Raw genomic sequence first — 19,848 nt, forward strand, 5'->3', positions numbered from 1 at the left:
GCCATCTTGACATGCGGGCGAGGTGGCATTGGATTCCTGTTGTGGTGATACAACCAGGTGAAGCCTCCAGTTAATGACTTCGCCTATCAATTCGCTGCAGCCGAGTGCTTACCTATTAACATTTGAGGAGCAAAACTGTTGAGATCAAATTAGCATCTCCTTCACACTGCAGATACGGAGTATACGACGCTGCACCGGAAGGGAAAAATTTCTCTCTTTACAACAGCCAGGCGCCTATTAGGCTGATTTGCTCTTCATTCATAGTAACAAGGCCCAGAGCTCGTGTGCCCATCTGCCAAGATATTGCATGTGCCCCCTTTCCAGATAGGAAGGACCCTTAACAGCTCAGACATTGCTATAACTTGGCTGTCTTGGTAGAACTTTGGCCGAGGCCACCACGGCAAATAAAGGCGAGCTAGCAAGATACCGGGACTTGCTAGATCGGCCGCCAAACTCTTGGGACCTGCAAATTAAAGCAACCAGAATCGGAAACTACTGTAAGCAGCATGACGAGAGGTCGAGAGTCGTCATAGCTAATGGAACCAGCAGCAGGTTGCGGCTGAAAGGAAAGCGAACACGAATCTAGCGCTATCCTCGGTAGCGGGACGTAGATTGATAATGGGCTCGGGGAACATAAACCGTCAGCTGTGGAAGTGATATGACACGCGCATATGCCCTGATAGTTTCGGCTGGTGGACCGTCTGAAGTATTACCAGTAGTAGATAGCATGCTTGCATGACGGATGGAACACACCAGGGGCACATCGCCCTTTCTGGGCGAGGCTGTCGAGAACTTGTCTATCCAGTGAAGTAGGTGCTAGACGGCTTGGAAATCCATACTACCCAGGTTCCCATAAGTGATCCTCCAGATGTCAGCCAGGGAAGGGTTGCGCCATAGCGCGTCGCCCGCAAGTAGTCTTGCAAGTCTAGAAAACGTGGCTGTCAGGGCCTCTTTGAAGGGCCATATCCGAGCCGGCCGCTGGGGTCTTTTGGAGATGGACGATACGAATCAATCATCCACAACGGCGCGGGATGAGCTCAGGGCCTAGTCCCATGGAAGCGTCGGCCTAGAAATGCAAGCCAGGATCAACCCCCCTAGCTAGCGTGGGGTCGGTTGAGCTTCCAGAGAAGATCGATATTCCTTTGGAATCTCATTTGGAATGCAAACGCGAGTGTTGGGCAAGTTCTAGCGTTGGCCTGGGGTTACCGGCTCCATTTTTAGCGCTCGACTTGAAGACGACACACCCACACCCAAGCTTGGGTCCGCCATTGCATGGGTTGTGCTGGGTATTCGACAAGGCGCTTCTCGCGATGCTGGGTAGCCCTTGATAGGCGGATGGCAGCCAGGAATTGATAGAGCAGCACTCGGAAGCCCACAGAAGGATTGTCACAGAGGTGGGCTTACTCGTGCGTGCACCTTATTTGGCCATCACACGTACTGTATGCCCGTACGGGTCTTGACCGGTCGAGAGAAGCAGGAACGTGAACCCTGCCCAATGAAGCCCGTTGAGGCCCGATGAAGGTGGTCGTCTCGACTAATCATCAGTTACGATTTGATTTCCCATCGGATGCCCACCACATACATACCGTACTCGTACCTGTTGCATGGTAGTAGGGCTCCATGCCGATAGTACCCTATACTGGTTGGACGATGCATTGTCGACAGCAAATTATCTGATTTGTAGGCGCTGCATGCGATTGCTGTTGGACGATGGCGACAGGTCATTCATTGGTGATGAAGGAGGAGAGATCAGAATGTGGCAGCCACTTGCTATGATGTACCTTGTAAGTACTGGGTCGCGTGCTTTGTCATGGAAAACTTCTAGCAGGAGCCCTATATATCACGAGGCAGTCATACTGGACAATTCTCTTGCCGGCAGTGGTCAGAGGTACCTTGGTAGTACTCAAGAAGGAACGACAATTACCAGGTCCTTACATGAGGGCACCAGTAAGAAATTGCCTGGAACGTTGAAGGCATTGATCAACCCCAATGCTGCAGGGACTGGGCTCCTAGACCTGCAACCCGTCAGCTACATACATGCACACACAATCGAATTCCGATGTGCTCACCTCCTCGTGGCCTCGCTAGCGGAACAAGACATTGCCCAGGCACGTCTCACACATTCGGGACTTAATTTTCACCTCGTACAGAAAGCGCTCGATGGCATGAGGGTGGCTGTCGTCACCGCCTCGACTCTTGTCAACGGCGTCTGTGCGAGCTCTTCATCGCAGGAACAAAGAAAGGCGCACGTCGTGTAGCGTATCTGCATGTCCACGCACGGCTGAAACATGCGGCTGCACCCCGGCACTCGTCGATGCTCTTGTTTTTCTCTCTCAAGTCTCTCTTGTGCGGCATCTAGTCCTTCTCATGGCTCTGCACGGAGACTGGACGACGGACAACCCCACTCGGCCTGGTCCAGCATCTGCCTGGTACCATCGACAGATGCGATACGGCGATGAAACATGGAGCCCGATCGCTGATGAGAGCGGCTTTGTGCCTTTTCTCAGGGGATAGCGACATGGCAAGACGACAAACTACTCGTACCAACGGTGCGTCTATGACCGGCAGTCTACTTGCCTCGTATGCGGGTGGCAACCAACTGCTGGCGGTTTACTAGGTAATTACTCCGTCTTCCGGTCTCCTATGATATCCACGCATGTAGCCGAACGCTTGGCCTCGGGGGTACCTAGGTAGCTGCAAGCGACCAGCCAAGAAATGTCAAGTTCTTGCGAATAGGACCGACATTCCTCTCTCGCGCCTCACCACCTCTACGATCAGAGGCCCGCACAGAGCAAGCCTCGACGGCGTGGGCAATGCAGTACCAGGTCTGCCACATCTTCTTCCGCAAGGACTTCCCCTTCCTGGCCTAAAGGGACGCTTGTCAGACACACCCGCTTGCCTCACTGGCACTCAACCACATGGCATTCAGCAGTGTGATACTACGGTATGGTACCAGACCGGGATGGATATCCCTTGTCATGTCGCTTGCTCTACCACACCTATTCGGCATCTGTCTTCTTGCACGGCTGCAACACAGGCTGGTTTAACCAAGAGTTTAATGAGCATGGTCGACAACAAATTGCGCAGCGTCTCATCAGGACAGAGTTGGGCGACGGCGTCTCCCCGAGCCTGTCTGTGGATTCCGCATCGGTGGCTGCTCTGGGCCCTCTGGGCCTTTTTGGCTTGCGTTTCGTCATATCAGACCTAAGCGTGCTGCAACTCATTCAGTCTCTCTTCTCGACGATCAACGCCGTGGCCCCCTGGGAAACAGGGCTTGGGAAAGTAGGGCCAATTTTAGGCTCATACTTCTCTTCTCCAGCCTCTGGTTAGTATGTGGGCGAGCAAGATGCGTCAGCTCGAAACCTGCCGATTGGACGATCCAAGACGAGCTCGGTTTCACGTCGTGGCCCCAGCTCATGTCTGCCTCGTTGAAGTGATAAACCAACGACCCACGGATTGATTGCTCGGGCCCATATCTGCAAGTAACCAAGTCGACTACACACAACTGCTAAGCCATTCCTGTATCCCGCCCCCGCTCTAGCGGTAACTAAGCTAGCATGAGCAAGGATTTCAGAACTAAAAGGCTTTGGTTTACGATTCGACTGCAGGAATGGGTGGCTCAGCATGGCTCTCATGTTTATTTCCGATTTACCAAGAGACTTGTCGCTTGCTGGCCGAATCACCGGGCTGTTTTGCGAGATCCCACAAGAAGGAGGGGGAGGGGGAGAGAAATCAATATTTCAGCTGCTAACTGATTTTGATTCAGCTGAATGGCAAACGTTTCGTCGCCTATGCCGTCAGCTTCAAATTTCGCCCTTGTACGTCTGTGAGCAACCTTTATCATGCCTAGTTGGTGATTGTCGTCGTATCCGGCCTCATGGAGCCTCGACCTTTCCCTTGCTGGTCGCCGCTCTCGTTTTCGGCCAAACGGCGCCGATATAAACAGAGCAGTTACAATGCTGGCATGGTCAACACCTGCACAGTTTCCCAGAGTGTCATATGTAAGTACAGCGTTGGACAATCCAATGGTGAGGTTGTCGGTGGCGGCCCACACTCCTGCTCCCGACTTGGGCAATGCGCTGTCCTCTGTCTTACCCTCTTCTCTTTTCATGTTGTCAATGCTGGCAAACAATCCGGTTCCCCGGCCCATTCACATCGGTCAACTCTCATCACCCGGACTTTTCTCATTTAACGTTGCCTTTACTCAGCCTTACCTACTCACCCCCCAGTAGATCAACGTCGTGCCTACTAGGTTGGCATCCTGTCGCATCTTGCGTCTCATCATATGCCAACGCCCCACGCCTCGAAATCGTTTGGGGTATTTTACTGCCTGTAAAAATTGCAGCAGACGATTTCCTACTTTTACCTCACCGCTGTCCTGTTTGAGAAAGGAGGAGAAGCCTCATCAGATAAAGAAAACTCCACGCCGCTGTACGATCCTGGTTTCTGTAAGCATAGCTTTACCTTGCCGGAAACCAGCACGGCATAAGTTTACAGGGGCCCCAGCGAATATTCCTATAAAGTTTCTGGCTTCTTAGAGCGGGAAGATTTTGAGCCTTTTCTGCATAGTGGTTATTCTCACTTCTCAAACTCAACAAAGAGGCGACGAACTCAACCATCTCCCACCGACCATCCGACTATCTGAAGGCCTCGACAACAATACCCAGATTCGTTGTATCAGCCGCTTCTACGATAACCGCTATCAGGCATCAAGTGCGCATTTCCAAGACCATAAGTGGTTTTGAAGGGGCCTCAATCTACATATCACATAGCACATAATCACTACCTGAAACGCCGAAACAGCCAACTTACGTGGCTAGGAGACACCTGACGCGCTACTTCTTGTGTGCCAACAACCAATTGCACTTCTCAAAACGGCCCTTATTCGAAGACTTTCTTGTACCAGCTTGAATTTGTCGTCACCTTGTCGGATCAAGTCGGAGTTATTGCCTGTGTAAAGGCGTCGTCTGCCCGCCCCGCAGTTCTCTTACGTCGCACTTCTTATCTACTACCATCCATCTTGTCGTGGGCAGCAATACTCGTGGTTATCCGCATTGATAAATCGGGAAAATGGATGTAACTTCGCTTCTCAACAATGCTCAACAGCCTTGCTACAGCAAAGGGGGCACAGAGGTTTCATCAAAGGATCACAACCATGGCAAACCCTTACCAATGCCTTGGGTTGAAGACTCCAGCCAGAGGTCAGACAGAGATGAAAGGCAAATTGCCAACTTCTGGGGTGAAGGGAGAGTGGGAGCACTCCAGCTCGAGGAGTCGATTTCTCAGTCAAGCAGTGGCCCTCCAGTTTCACCAAAGCATGTTCACGAAACTGTCTTGGAAGCAAATAGTAGATCAAAGCGACCGTCACTGGGCTTTCCATTCGGAGTTACTTCCCAATTGCCGATACAGTTAGCCAGAAACAACTTATCTTGGTGAGTGAGCTTGACATTCTTCATCCCTTGTTGCAAAACAATGTTAGCAACCGGACATCTTGCTCCCTCTGCTAGCACAGATTGAGCCCCCTCGTGGCTGGCATCGAGAGAGCGAATCTCTTTTGAACCTCTCCTTACCACAACCTGCTGAACCCCTAAGCTTACAATCTTCATCTTAGTGACGAGGCTCACATATGCTCGACTCGGTAAACTTCTACCCGACCTATGATTGAATCGAGGGCTTGAGGAGAATATATCTGACGTGGAATACAGAATGACCCCTCAAGACCACCGTGCCAGCTTCTCAGGAGAAGTATCGGCAGCCTCAAACCATAAATTATCATTTAGCAACAGCAGTTTCGTGTCATCGGGGTCATCGCTGTCGGAGTGTTATTCAAGGCTATCGTCTGTGGCATCTGTTAGCGGCGTATCTTCTTCAAGTATACCTATTATAGACACGCCATCAGTCTATGCCAAGCCGTTTGGAGCACAAAGCCCTCAGATTGATCTTGACATCATAGCGCAGTCTCCATCTCCTCGGCTTATAGAAGACGTCTCAGCAGCAAAGCAAAATCAACTGATCGTAACGGCAAACATTTTAAATGATCGACCGGGTGTCGGTTTTAGCCTACGGAAGCTTGGGCAGCCTACTCTTCTTGGAGAGGCCTTACGGTACGTTTTTCATTCTTCTATTCTCCTAGAAGCTTGTGTACATGCTGCTGCTGCTGCCTGGGCATATCAAACGGACTGCCCAGAGCCATGCGAAATAACTTGGATCTTTTAAGCGCTTGTCAAAATATTTCTGCCCCAGTTTCTGTGGACTTTTGCTTTTTCCGCTTTCGCTTTCCGAAGAAGAGTCACTCTATTCAGAGCTGAATTTAGCATGGTGCCTCCTCGAGCAAGTGCTCAAGCACCGTCTCATTGTTTAAAGACGGTGTGCACGAGCCGGCTGCCAGTGAATCACAGATGACAGTCCCTGGCAGCTTCTGGCAGAAATTCCTGACAGCTGAAGAATGTGGTCAAAGCCTGCCTTGACGGCTCGCGTGACCAAAGGACAGACAGCTGGCGCTGCATCACTGTGAAGAATTTTCCTTCTTTTAGCTGCGCAAATTGCCTATTTATATCTCTTGATCCCAAAGTTCAGACTTCCTTTCCCAAACCACACATCTCTTGGCATTTACTGTCAACACACAGCACTGTCTTCTATTGCTCCTGAGGACTAAACACACATCCTGTCACCTCCCTGAAGACGTATTTCCCCCTTTTTCGTCACTTTATCGAAGCTATCTCAAAGGTTCTGAAGCTAAAGCATTTGATACAGTTCCGAGTTGACCCGACCAAAGTATCATAAAAGAGCCACATCCGCTCCCCTTCTCGATTCGCGTATGACAACATCCGCATCAGACACGCTGAACGATCGCTATCCCACGCCATTATCTACTGAGCTAGCTATGGGTAGCTCTACGCCAAAAAGCTTGCGGACTCAAGCAGAGGAAGCCAAGCCAAATATAGCTGCCACCTACCAAGATGTTAACCCCGACCACCGACTGCACCCTGCACTCAGGAATGGGCAAACAAGCGCTGCCATTGATATGCTTCTTTCTCCGGGAGCTGTCTTACAGCCACAAGAACAAGTCTCCGATCAAATATCCGATACCACTTCTCTGGCACAATCGACCCGCGACGTAATAACTCGAGAGGCATCTCTTGAGGCTTTGAGCCCTACATCAATGGCTCCGCTCGAAGAAGAGCCTCGGTGTATGTTTGTCAATGATTGTCAGACTGGCTCGCAGCTACGCAAAGCCATTTCACACCTTTTCGGACGCAACAAGGCTTGCACCCTTCGGATCCCAAAGCAGGTGTGGGTATATTATTGTCGCAAACATTATCAACGGATTAGGTATCGAAATGCCAAGACCTACCCTCTCAACCAGATGTATCTCGTGAAGATGCAGATAAACCGACTCCAAAGATGGAGTAATGAGAATCAACGCCAAGGAACCGGCCCGTACATCAAACTCTGGACATTGGCGTTACGAAAGAGGGAACAAAGCCGCCTTGACAAAGAAGGAGGCGCAGCAGAAGAGGGCGAAGATGAGGCTCTAGAGGCACCAAACAGTTCGGCCGCTCCCGACTGGATCATTCGACGTCTGGGTACTGGATACACGACGGAGCAGATGCTCGAAGTTGCAGACCGCCTTTACCTAGAAATCGAGAATGGCACTCTTGGCCAGGTTCCCGAGATCGAGTTTTTGCCTGACATTACAGAGTCAGAGGCGGGAAACATAGCGAAGCTAGTCAGAAGCCGCAAACAGGCCCGCACAGCTGCTCCTGCAGTGGAAGCCAAGGCCTCCAAGCGACGAAGTTCTGAGGATGCAGATTGCGTCAGCCACGGAGAACCCTCACTTCTCATTCAGCATGACGCATCTGAATCTATGAATACTCCGCGGAAGCGAATCCGCCTCAGTCCTCTTGGGGCGGACTTCCCCCAGCATCCCCTTCGGACTCCCCTTCCATCGACTGTGCCGTCTTACGCCACCAGCAATGTGCTTGTGTCTTCGGCTGGCGCTGAGTCGTCCGTACCACGCACCTTGCCTACGGCCCCAAAGGCCCAGGTGTCATCTCCTGAACATTCCCAAGGACCTATCGCGCACACGTATGGGCTCTCGTCTAGCGAATTTCGACGCCCTAATGGCTTCGGCGGGCTTTACAGCCATGATCAACAGCAGCATCCAGTTCAGTACCGTGCGGGTACCGAATCTTTTCTTCAAAGAAGTAGAGATCCATACTACCATCAGAGACTGCCATCCATTGCTCATCTGGCGGGAGCCAGCGATCTCCAGGGTTCGGATATGGCAATTCCACCATTTAGAGGCTCTTGGGCATCGATTAATGAGGACCCCAACGTGCCACGAGTCCCTCGCTTGCGATCTTATAGTGATAATATCCCAACGAGCCAGCCCATGTTGGAATATCCTCGACCAAGTTCAAGTGGCGCCTCGCAGTTCGGCACAAGGTACTTTGACAACAGAGCCGCGGCCTCTTTGACCCATGAGCAGAACCCTCGTAGCTACTCTCGAGAGCACTGGCCCGAGTCGAGCCATGTCTACGCTCCAGCCTGGCCCCAAAGATCAAGCGCCCAGCAACAACATCATTATTACGATCAAGTAACACGCCCTCAGCTGGATAGCCTACGAGCTCCAACCTACCTTGGTCAGGCCAAACAACGTACCACAGCCGAGAGAGTTGAATAAGAAGCACGTCGTTACAACAATGTATGAGCTGGTGCTGGCTAGGCTGTTGCGAAAGCGGCTAGGGAAGCACATGAGGCTTAGTTGTGGGATCTTCTAACCTCTACTTCACACCATACCTATCCTTTCCGATGGGAGAATGTGACGATTCACGTTGCTTTGGCAAGCCATCATTGTGACATACTTCTTTTTCTTGTTCTCATCCATTTGGCACTGTTATTTATGTCATACTTCTTCATGAATTTGCTTGTTTCTTCTACTTCTCTCTTCCTATTTGAACTCTCCTGTGCATATACGGCGTACGACCTTACGCTCACGATGACAAGGCGCGGCTAAAAAGTTTGTTAGACAGGCAAGGAGTCTCGAGGTTTTCTTTTTTGCTCTGTTCTGTGTTTCTTTTTCTCTCTTTTTTCCACTTTTCATTCCTTAATTTTTTTTCGTCCAACTCGGACATCCACGGCGGATAGATATGAGCGAGCGAAGTTATTCGGTTTATGATAAACGGCTGCGGAATTCTGATACGAACGGTTGCATTTGAGCATTGGCGAGAATATCTCGTGATGAATTTGCTTTTATAAAAGTGACAAAAGGATTTAATAATTGCTTTGGAGGACGGGATAGCTGGGCGTACATGGATTGGCCAAGGGGAAAATGATCACAAAAGGGGTTTGAGGCACAACAAGGAGACGCGTGGAAAAATATGCAACAGGATTTGTACTTCTATCTGACTCTAAAGGATGAAGGCCACCAGCACTTCGTATGTACGAAATAGACAAAACAGAACAAAATGAGCTTCTCTAAGCCAGCGCTTTACTCTCGAAACATGACAAGGCCGCCGTCCCACTCGCTCAACTCGCCAACATTCGCCCTGCCCACCTCGCTGAAGCCAAACCTTGAGTAAAAGGTATCCGTACCCCTGAGGCCAATCAGCCAGACCTTTCCCCTTGCCTTGCCCTCTGCCTTGACGACGGCCTGCTTCTCCTGGAACTCGTCCGCCATGGTCAGTCCTTCAGCCATGAGCAGGGCGCCCAGACCCTGGCCTTGAGCGGAAGGGTGCACGGCCAGGGTGCTGAGATACCACCACTCTTCGGGCTGCTTGCCTGCGAAGACGGCCTTTTCGACGGGTGGGAAGCAGCGGTCGAAGGCGAGGGCGACGTGGAAGTCGACGTTGGGGGGCGCAATCTTGTTTTGGAGGGTAATGAATGCGCGCATGACGGGGGCGATCCATGCAACTTTTGTGATGTAAGTTAGCTTTTGTATATCTTGAGGGTACATATATGAAGCTATTCACAAGTTGTGGATAGTGAGAAGCAACAATACAACAGCAATTGATAAGAGAGAAGACTCACATAAAGTAAACCAACGCTCGCTAAAGGTAATCTCAGTCTTGGGCTTCTTCCAGCACGCAAAGCCGACGACTTCGCTCCCACCAACCGCATCGCCGCCCTCCTTGACGACAAAGGTAAACATCCATTCAACGGACCAGTAGCGCTTGGCGTAGAGTCTATAGAGATACTTCTTGTACGCTGCGGGATCGTCCTTCTTGGCTGGGAACAAGAGGGACACTAGCTTGTCGGATCCGAGACAGGCGTCGTAGAGACGGACGGCGTGGACGAGATCGGCGGCGGATCCGGGGCGGAGGCGGAATGCTGCTGTCATTGTGCGGGTGAAGATGGATCAGGATGGGTAATATGAGTGAAGTTTTTGAGTTGTCACTATTTTAGACCGTGATGGTGATGATGATAGTTGTTTAGAGACTGTTGTAAACTGATGCCAAGACTGCTGAGTATAATGTTGTAATATGAAGACAGGAATACACTCGCTCAGTTCATGATATGAGAGATTCAACGACAAAACGAAACCTAGTACAAGTAGCAAGTTGGTCATTATAAATAATGAGTCCGGCGTTCCCCCTCCGCCCAGTTGCCGAATGAGTCAAAGTCGGCGGCTCTGACTGGTTGGATAAATCTTCCGTGTCATATTATGGAGCCATGGATGGGGGCTTAAGAGAAAAAAATGCATCTTGTCATCTCCACTTTGTTATCTCCGGTCTCTGTTGTTGCATGACATTGTTTAATGCAGATAAGTATACAGGATGGGGGTTAAGTTGGTGTTTTGTTTCTGGGATGAGTGGGATTGGGCTATGAGTTATCGCCAGTTCCTAAGTCGGACTCAATGTGACTCTAGTTTCGACCTGCGTAGATCGGTTTGCAGTTCAAAGGGATTCTGACAAGATAGCGCCCAGCAGCCCCAACAATAGCGCCTAGCCGCTTGAGTTACTACACCAAAGGTTACGAGAACTTCATTTACACGCGTGTAACAGAACATCGCAACATCAATGCAGTAACTGTGTCATGCGTTCAATACAATACATATGGTCTTGAGTGTTGTCTTCTCGTCGTAAAATCGTAAAATTACCAGATTAATCGTGACAGATGAATATCTCTAGAGTTGCGAAACAACTTAACCAAGTTCATATCCGAGAGGAGTAGACTGTCCATCAACGTCGTCTCGGATCGCAGGCGAGACAGCATCAATGCTGGTATCAAACTCTGCGCTCCAACTCCACACACCGCCAGATAGATGCACTCAGAGAGATGCCCTCAGCCGAAAGCAACACTGCAGTATAAATCCACCTTTTCTTTCCTTTCCCTCCTTCTTCGCACTCTCCTCTCTTCCCTCTTCTTCTAACCTTTTCTCAACACTCTCATCATTAACCATCTCTTGTGATAAGACCTACATATCATTGCACAACACTCTTCATATTTCATCCACCTGCCTACTTTCAACCACCAACACCACCCACAATGGCTCCTTGTCGCCCTACGCGAGCTTCTAAAGCCAAGCCCACTAGTACCAGATCATCTCGAGCACACAAGGAGAAACAAAGCAAGCTCAAGTCTCGTAAAAAGCGCGCCAAGGCCAAAGACCTCCGTCGAGAGCTAAGAAAGCAGTTCCGTCGTGACTGTGCCCAACTCCCAAACGGTCTGAGACTTGAGCTACCTGGGAAAGAAGATTTTGTCGGCATATCGAAAGTTCCCAATAAAAGCCATTACTCGAAAATTGCCAAAGATCGGGAGGAGTTGGACAAAGATGGGAAACGAGAATTGCCAGTATCACTCAAAGCTTCTGCGCCTCAAGTCCCCGACCCTTATGACGACAAGCCGCAGCTGTCTTATTTGAAGCGAGGAGGATACCAGCAGCAAGAAGAAGAGGAAGAAGAAAATCAGGAGCAAGAAGTCAACCAGGAGCCGGAAAGAGACTACGAGCCATTCAGATTCAGTCGAAAAAGGGCGCGCAAGGCGCCTCCCCCTCCCCCTCCCCCTCCCCCTCCTCCTGCGGAACCCGTTGTTCAGAAGACACCAGCTACTTTCATGGGCATGCCGCGAGAGATTCGGATGGAGATTTACCGCCACTTACTCACTGCCACAAAGCCAATCCCCGTCCACGGAGGCTGGAAGCAAGTGTACTGGACGAAAGACTTGCAGATGTCGACGGCCATCCTCGGGACGTGCAGCATCGTGCACGAAGAGGCGAGCGTGGTGCTATACGGAGCGAATACTTTCTTGTACCGCCTCCGCGACGCAAACTTCAATGGGGATTACATTGATAATCTGGCGACTGATGACGAACTGATCGGGCGTGATGGCGACGAGAGCGGGTCTGAGTACGAGGACGATCTTGAGCAGGATGATGAGGACGACGAAGATGGCCCTGTCGGCCCCGATATGGAATGCAGCATAAACATTGAAACGTATGGTCACCTATTCCGACACATTGCCATCGAGGCCGAGGCAAACCGGTATTCAGCGGTTACCCAAGACTGCATGGTCAACGCGATGAATGTGTTCCGCAAACCAGATCAAGACGGACCCGTCACGGCGTCTCGCAACATCCATACGCTGACTGTTTGCATCATGCCGCTCTTGAACCAGCAATCCAACCAACTGCAAGGCCGATTCACTTTCATCGATTTCTTTCTTCCAGGCAGTCCCGTGATTGAGGCCATCAAATCCATCGACAGCCAGATGCTGCACGTCGACATACTCACCCGACACGCGAGCAGGCGATCCGCCCAAGTCACCGTCAAAGGCACCGGCTCGTGTCGCCTCACCATCAACAGACGCCACGAACAAGCCATGAACTATTTCCAAGGAGAAGCATCTGGGGACAAGGCGGTGCGGAGGCGCACGGTGGAGATGGCGAAGAGGAGTGCCGAGGCAATTGATACGTTGGCGAAACACATTGAGGAGCAGTGCAACCGGAGACACTTTGATAAGGATACGACGATGGATATGGATGTTGATTCGCCTGATTGGCTGAATGTTGATCAGGATGATGATCAAGATGATGTTGATCCATGGAATGGATGGTATTAGGGAGCATGGGCTTAGAGGTTTCGGAAGTTTTCCAGGGGGGATTATAAGTGGCTGATCTTTTACACTCTTGCTTTATCCATCTGCTTTTTCTTTCTTTTTTGTTTCATTCTCTTTTCGCAGGCTTCTTTCCTTTTTCTTTTTCTCAAGTTCGTTTCATAATATTGAGCTTACATGCCAAGATGGGTGCTCTACATTTGCAACTAATGGTTCGGGAGATAGCTTCTCTGCACATTACCAAATACATTTGCTCAATTTCCACTACTCAGTCCAACAATTGGAGACGTTGCCTCTTGCATTTATCGAATTGCCCAATATGTCAAAACCAGCTGCTCTGACTGGCTGGATAAATATCTCATGGGGGGGTGGCCAAGAAAGGGACAAGAAACGCAAATCCCCATCCTATCTCCACTTTGCTATTTCTGGCTGCATATGCCATATACAACCAGATCTTGGCTGAATCGCACTGCAATTACAAGAGATGCTCCATAAAGATACTTTACATGGTCACACTTTTAGAAATGCAAGATTTGATATGAAATGCCTTGTAAATATGCCAATCTTCTTCAGAGCCTCCAAACATTCTCGGGAATCTCAAAAAGAACCTTCCTCGTCCGCTCTTCCCGTCCTGAGTCTCTGTCATGAATCATACCTATACATACAAATATGCCCATCCAAAGCGCCACAATGCAATTTGCTAGACTGCCGTCGATTGTTGAATAACATGTCCGGCTCCAATCCGTCAGACGATATAGAAAACCCTCCAGTCGCTGTTTCGAATTTAAAAAAAAAAAAAAAACCACATTATACACAAATAAAAGAACAAGGAACGAGAACAAAAAGGAAAGATGGAAAAAGAACAATGCAAATGATTCCAACTCCGCAGACTATGAGTCTGATGCATGCAACTTTGATATGAAAATAATGAACAAAAAAAATAACAAGAGAGACAATGTTCTCTCTCTCGCTTCAACTATTCACAACTCGTCAAATTCAGGGAGCATTGCCCAGGACCAGAATGAGTAGCATGCCGTTGAGCAAACAGGTGGCGATAAACGTGCACCAGACCATCAGGCGATACGATAGAGACAGGTGGTCCTCTCTGTAAAGAGTCATGCCGAGACCGGAACACGCGCAGAACAAGCTGACCACTGCTCCAACGGTAGCACCGGCATCGACTTCGACTCGCAGCTTGTGCCGGCCTGTCGAGATGAGGATGCCGGCGATGCCGAGGAAGAAAAAGGCGGCCCCGAAGCAGCCAATGGTGCCCCAGAACAAGACTCGCTCGCGGTAACGACGCAGTTCCTGCGAGCCGACGCTGGGCAGGGCATAGTGCGTGGCATAGCCTTGCGTGGGGAAGCCGTCGGAGCTGGCGTATGCCTCCTCCTCCTCCGAGTCGGTGTGCACCGCCGTCGTGGAGCCGTACCCCTGGTTGAACGAGTCCCCGGATGAAATGGAGGAAAAGAGGGGCTGCCGCTCAGGCGACCGCGGTTTGCCCAGCCACTCCTTGGCCTTTTCAAAGGGAAACGACATGATGGCCTGGGCGTAGCTCAAGCCAGGGAAGCCCGAGTCCTGGTCGGGATCGACGTAGATTGCGTATTCGTCCTCTGGGCCACCGGCGTCGCTACCGTCGTCATACTCGTTCCAGTATTTGGGCTGCGGCTCGGGGTCGAGGTATGACGGCGGGAGAGGATCAAAGGTAACGCGCTGCGCACTTGACGGGTGTCTCGAAGGGGCGACGGGCGTATCGACTGATGAAGGAGAGCTTGGCTCACTAAACGCCGGAGTGGCATGGCGAAGCGTCTCCTGGATTTCGTCGTGCCGCTCCAGTAGATCAGTGAAGCTGCGTCGCGTAAAGCTCCTGGGGTTGCTCAGCACCTCTTCGTTGAACCTGGCGCTTAATGATGATGAACCGGTCCATTTCTGTTGCAAGGATTAGCCAGAAGCTCGTGGGACCCGCCGTCCATGCCTATGCGGACCAGTCCAGTAAAGGTGTTGATCATGACGTACTCTATACTTTTTCAGAATCTTGCGAAACGCAATAATCTGAGCATTGGCAAAGCGCGTTAGAGCCTGTATGTCCTCCCTGCACCGTAGAAGCTCGCGCTCATATTTTATGAACTTGCGCTGGTTTCTTAGTGATGCACTCGGCGATCCGGACTCGTGATGGGTTTTTGCGGCAAACCGCTTAATGCTGGCAGCAATGTGCTCTGGTCTGTATTAGCAACGAGGTGGCAATTTGGCCGTGACAAGGAAGCGTACCCAATCGTCTCGACACTTCGTCCGCCTTGCTGAGGACAAACAAGTCCAGTCGGTCGTGCTGGTGGCAGAGCTCGGTGTACAAGGCATCCTCGAATCGCTGCAGGGCTGTATCTTGGTGACCGGGAATGGCGAGGGCGGTAGCTTGGTCGCGCGTTGTGTGGACTTTGATTTCGTGCTTGAGGGAGTTGTAGTCGAGGTTATCTGTGATTGCGAGTTCAATTAGATAATCCGTCTTGAATGAGTCAAAGCGCTGTGGGACAATTGCAATTGGGACTGGAGAGGCGGAGACATACGCAAGCTCCATTCAGGAACCGACTCTCGCTCTAACTGAACGCCGTATTTCATGATTTGCTGGAAGCTGCTGCTCGCAGATGCTTGGTCGAGATCAATTGAGTGGATGTCGTTGAGATAAGAGCATCAAAAGCCGTCGGTGGCGGCACCGTCGGGTGAAGAAGAGGCTATGCTGGTGGAGCAATTGGCCTCGTCCAAGGCTGGTACTGGTACGGAAAAGAGAGGGAGAGGGGAGATGATAAGGAAGAAGAGAGACAGAGAGAGACAGAGAGAGAGCTCGTTCTCGATCGGATCGGTCTCGGCACAGCTACAATAGAGTTGCACGGATGAGATGGGATGATGCGAAGTGTGAGGCTTGGCCCAGTGCGGTCTACTGTGCTGCAGGAAAAAACAAAGCAATTGAAGCTGAGGCAATGCAAAATGTCGTGGAGCCAACCGGATGACAGCCGTGGCGTTTGCGCAGAACGAGGGGAAGTACAAAAGAGCCAGAAGTTCGTGCCAGAAGATGCAAAAGTCAAAGCAGAGAGCGATAACGGCCAGCTTAGGAGGAATGGATGAAACAAACAAGGGAAGGCCGGGGATGGCTTGGAAGAGAGACTGGGCTAGAGATAAGATAGTAAAGTAGTAGCAGTAGTAGCTGGGAGCAGCTTGTCTGAGGTTTTGCGTTTGCGCTAGAGCTAGAGCACGGCGAACGAGCCGGAGCCGGAGCCGGGGTAAGACAGAGCGAGGGATGAATTGAATGGATTCAATGGATGGATATTAGCCGGCTGTTGATGCGATAGAGTAGACTTCGTATGAATGTTCGTAATTGATGTATCTCGCATGTGCTTTCTCTCGCCCGTGTTCTGGGGACAACGATGACGATGACGCACAGGAAGCTGCTAGAAAGAAAAAAAAAGCAAAAAAGCTTCATGAACCGCAAATCCCGAACCGACGAAGCAGGGCGAACGAACGAACCGCTTGTCAACGATGTCACCTGCAGTTGAGGTCAAAGTCGATCGGCATCCAGAGCAGCCAACGAGCTGGGCAGGTTTGCGCACGGGGTTGGCGGAATTATATCATTGATGGAAACCCTGGAGAGTGGAAGATGGAGAATGGAGAACCGGGCTCGGGCAAAGGAGGCAGACCAAGGCATGGAAAGATAAGGTGTCCACTAGTATGGAGCAAAGCGTGGGCGCTAACAGGCATCGCACAGGTGGCAGCCCAGCGGGTGTCTGCGCCTATGGGGCCCTTATGGGGCACTGCCATGGTGGGTGGAGGGGGCGCTACAGTTGATGCATGCACGAGCAGAATCGACTCGACAGGGCTCTAGCAAGTCTAGTTCCAGCTATCGTCACAGGCCGGGCTGAGCGTCGGGGGGGCCTCCAGCGAGCAAGATGTACAGTAGCTAGTTGGCGGAGACTCGCTCACTAAGACGGCCATCAAATGTAAATTGCCACGGCAGAATAAGTTAATTGGAATTAAATACGAATTGTCAGTCCATCAACGTTTTTGTGCAGGCGAATTGTGTACGCCGCAAAAGAGGCGAACCAGCAAGGGTCCAGAGCTTCTCGTTCTCGGTGAGACGAGGCGGCCAGTCAAATCCACGTGCATCCATTTACATACCAGTCCACACAGAAAGGGAAATAAAAAAAAGGTTAAAAATAAAAAAATCAAGACACACACACACAAACATTGTCCCAATTTGTCATGGATGTCGCCATGCCCTTTTTTTCCCCAGCTTTGCCTCTCTCTCTTCCGCAAACGGCTTTCTCGCACATTGTTGCACAATCAATTCGCCTGTGCCAAGGCAACCCATTAAGCCGTTCCAGACCCCCCATGGAGAAAAACTGGACGGCCAAACAGCGGCCCCTCTTGTCTACCCGAGCAAAGAAAAATATCCAGTGATCCATTGATTCATAATAGCTGATCAACTGCTGCCGGTAACAACAAGAAAAAGTCAAGATCCGAGTCAGTCTAAACTACTAGTTGACTAGAGAGATGACAAGGGACCGGCAGAGGATTAATTAAAAAGGTTTCGTATTCATTCTTTTCCCGTCTTTCACTGGATAACCAAAGGTATTTGCCCTCTTTTTTTCTCTCTCTCTTATTCTAAAACGGCCTACTGTATTCCTCACAATCGGGCATAGTTCGATTTCCATGCGAAAACCCCCCTCAACGCTGCAGATGGACCAGCTTCGCTCGAGTCGGTTATATTCCCTTCATCCTAGCATCACCTGTCGGCTGTTTTGAAACAGCCCGACCGCGGAGCTTCAAAGCTGCCAATCGCAAGCAGCATGCACGGCCTAAGGCACGTTACTTGGTAGCTGCATCGTGCTTGTGCTTCACAACGTTAGATGCTGCTCCGTCTTAAATTGGTTTTCATGCCCGCCTGTCCCTCTGCGGCGTATTCCCATTGGTCCAGATGGTGCCTTTTCCCTTCTTGCTTAAACCCTGGCTTCCCGCTGCCCTACGGAATTCGGCTAAAGGCAACGAGGCCAATGCTCCGTAGCCGGGTTTTGGACCTGTGAGATGCTGTCGTGCCTTGGTCGAGGTGGAATGTGCTACTCTATCCATCCCATCTACTCCGTACTACTAATGTTATCGAGCTGATACTAAAAAAAAACCAACGAGACTTGACATCGGCATAGCTCTCTGATTGGGTGTGTGTCAAAGACTGCATTTACCTGTTCTGGGACTAAAGACCATCGTAGGGTGACTATTTCAAATTCTGCTGAGCTTTTGCAATTCTAGACTCCCATCCATCACAACACGATATTATACGATACCATCACAGCATTTCTCTGACTCAACAGTCCTCGTATCCGCAGTTCAAAACAGCCAATCGCCCGAACATACCTGACATGTGCCACCAGGAAAAATAGGATCAGTCAAATTGGGAGAAAGCAGAACAAGAACAAGGGACCCTGTCGATCCACAATCTGCAAGGTCCTCCGTTACCCGCCCCCGAGCTTCACTCAATCCGTTCACCGAGCACGTCCAAATCCATACATGTATCGATCACACCTAACAGCTCCAACGTCAAAAACTCTTTTTCGCCATAATTCTCCGCTCAGGGCCCCCCTTCTTTCAGTTTTTTTCTCTCTTTGCGACCCTTAGAACCGATCGGCCCGTCTGGGTATCCCCTCCTTTGCCACTGGTGTCGCGTGAGTGCTTGCCCGAGTTGGACTTTTTTTTTTCAGCTCGAGTTCTTGTTGCTTTCCAAGGGTGTGTGAGTGAAACCCAGGCGTTTTTTTTTTTTTTTTCGTTGGTGGGGGGCCAGCTTCAGGGAGGGCATTTCGGGTTAAATCCTTGCGTGCTTGTGATGTTACGAGCTTTGATACACTGTTGTTGGGTGATTCTGTTTGACCAACTAAATTGTCTCTTTGAGGGAATCATCGCCATCGCTTGCGTGATATTCACATGTAGCAGATATTCGAGCTTCATGGTTCTCATCCCACGCACCATATCACATGCAGATGAACCGCCGTAAACCGAAAATACTACAACACAAAACAACAAAAACAAGCCCACCAAAATCCATCGCCAGCAACAACGAACGGATCCTCGTCGGCACGCCCCCCCTCCCGTACCACAAAGCACGGCCTGTGCAGAAACTCTTTGCTCTGCGGCAGGCCAGATTGCGGGCCCTGCAATCTAGATTGGCTGGTGGATCGTCTAGCTCACCATTCCGACCCGTGCGACTCCATCTTGGACTCGACCTGGACCTCGTCTTATTTCCTCAGCCGGAGCCCGCCGCCTGTTGCTGTTGCTATAAGGTGGGTTTCTTGCGGCGTCTCTGGATACTACCCTTTGCCGTCTTCCGAAGGGGATAATGAGAGACGAGAGGCGCTTATCCGAGGTGTTTGATCGGCTATATGTCAGTCGAGGACTATTTCTCTTCATTTTACCTTTGTCATGGGTAATGCTGTGACAGGTCAGTATTGGTTCGTGTCATTGAATCCAGTCCCCGTAAGCATACATGCCGCATGGAAGCATCAAGTACATGTACCCTTACGGATTTTACAATCTCCCTGCAAATACTATCGAGTTCTTTTTTCCATGGCCTTCTCAACACTTCTACTGCTATAATACTACCCTTGGAAAAAACAAGCGTGGCCATTCCATGTCTGCAGCCGTTGCCGCTCTCCTTCCACATCTCGTCAAACCTGCAGATGCCCACTAGCAACGCACATCCCGCGTTTCCGATAAGAAGATGCCCTTGATTTGATCGAATGAGAATCTACATGTACTCCG

At 50.5% G+C, this 19,848-nt stretch overlaps 5 protein-coding genes across 5 annotated transcripts; 3 read left to right on the plus strand and 2 right to left on the minus strand.

Moving 5' to 3' along the window:
• Positions 1–1,546: 1,546 nt before the first annotated feature.
• Positions 1,547–2,307, plus strand: V8C40DRAFT_71588 (uncharacterized protein). Its single transcript, XM_083223347.1, has one exon. It carries the CDS (start codon positions 1,605–1,607, stop codon positions 2,256–2,258), a length of 654 nt encoding a protein of 217 aa, XP_083070279.1. The 5' UTR covers positions 1,547–1,604; the 3' UTR covers positions 2,259–2,307.
• Positions 2,308–5,608: 3,301 nt separating this feature from the next.
• On the plus strand, positions 5,609–9,090 carry V8C40DRAFT_71627 (uncharacterized protein). The gene is made up of 2 exons (XM_083223348.1): positions 5,609–6,104; positions 6,754–9,090. The coding sequence occupies exons 1-2, from the start codon at positions 5,707–5,709 to the stop codon at positions 8,684–8,686; spliced, it is 2,331 nt and encodes a 776-aa protein (XP_083070280.1). The 5' UTR covers positions 5,609–5,706; the 3' UTR covers positions 8,687–9,090.
• Positions 9,091–9,372: 282 nt separating this feature from the next.
• Positions 9,373–10,634, minus strand: V8C40DRAFT_252792 (acyl-CoA N-acyltransferase). Its single transcript, XM_083217464.1, has 2 exons — positions 10,033–10,634; positions 9,373–9,915 (listed from the first exon to the last, which is right to left on the minus strand). The coding sequence occupies exons 1-2, from the start codon at positions 10,340–10,342 to the stop codon at positions 9,494–9,496; spliced, it is 732 nt and encodes a 243-aa protein (XP_083070281.1). The 5' UTR covers positions 10,343–10,634; the 3' UTR covers positions 9,373–9,493.
• Positions 10,635–11,480: 846 nt separating this feature from the next.
• Positions 11,481–13,062, plus strand: V8C40DRAFT_281549 (uncharacterized protein; the record flags this gene model as incomplete). The annotated part of the gene is made up of 1 exon (XM_083221631.1): positions 11,481–13,062. Exon 1 carries the CDS (start codon positions 11,491–11,493, stop codon positions 13,060–13,062), a length of 1,572 nt encoding a protein of 523 aa, XP_083070282.1. The 5' UTR covers positions 11,481–11,490.
• Positions 13,063–14,015: 953 nt separating this feature from the next.
• V8C40DRAFT_71650 (SPX domain-containing protein) lies at positions 14,016–15,807 on the minus strand. The gene is made up of 4 exons (XM_083223350.1): positions 15,615–15,807; positions 15,322–15,522; positions 15,070–15,269; positions 14,016–14,982 (listed from the first exon to the last, which is right to left on the minus strand). Exons 1-4 carry the CDS (start codon positions 15,664–15,666, stop codon positions 14,053–14,055), a joined length of 1,383 nt encoding a protein of 460 aa, XP_083070283.1. The 5' UTR covers positions 15,667–15,807; the 3' UTR covers positions 14,016–14,052.
• Between the last annotated feature and the right edge of the window lie 4,041 nt (positions 15,808–19,848).

Source organism: Trichoderma camerunense, assembly GCF_050948025.1.
Source record: "Trichoderma camerunense strain CBS 138272 chromosome Unknown V8C40scaffold_16, whole genome shotgun sequence".
Classification (NCBI taxonomy): domain Eukaryota; kingdom Fungi; phylum Ascomycota; class Sordariomycetes; order Hypocreales; family Hypocreaceae; genus Trichoderma; species Trichoderma camerunense.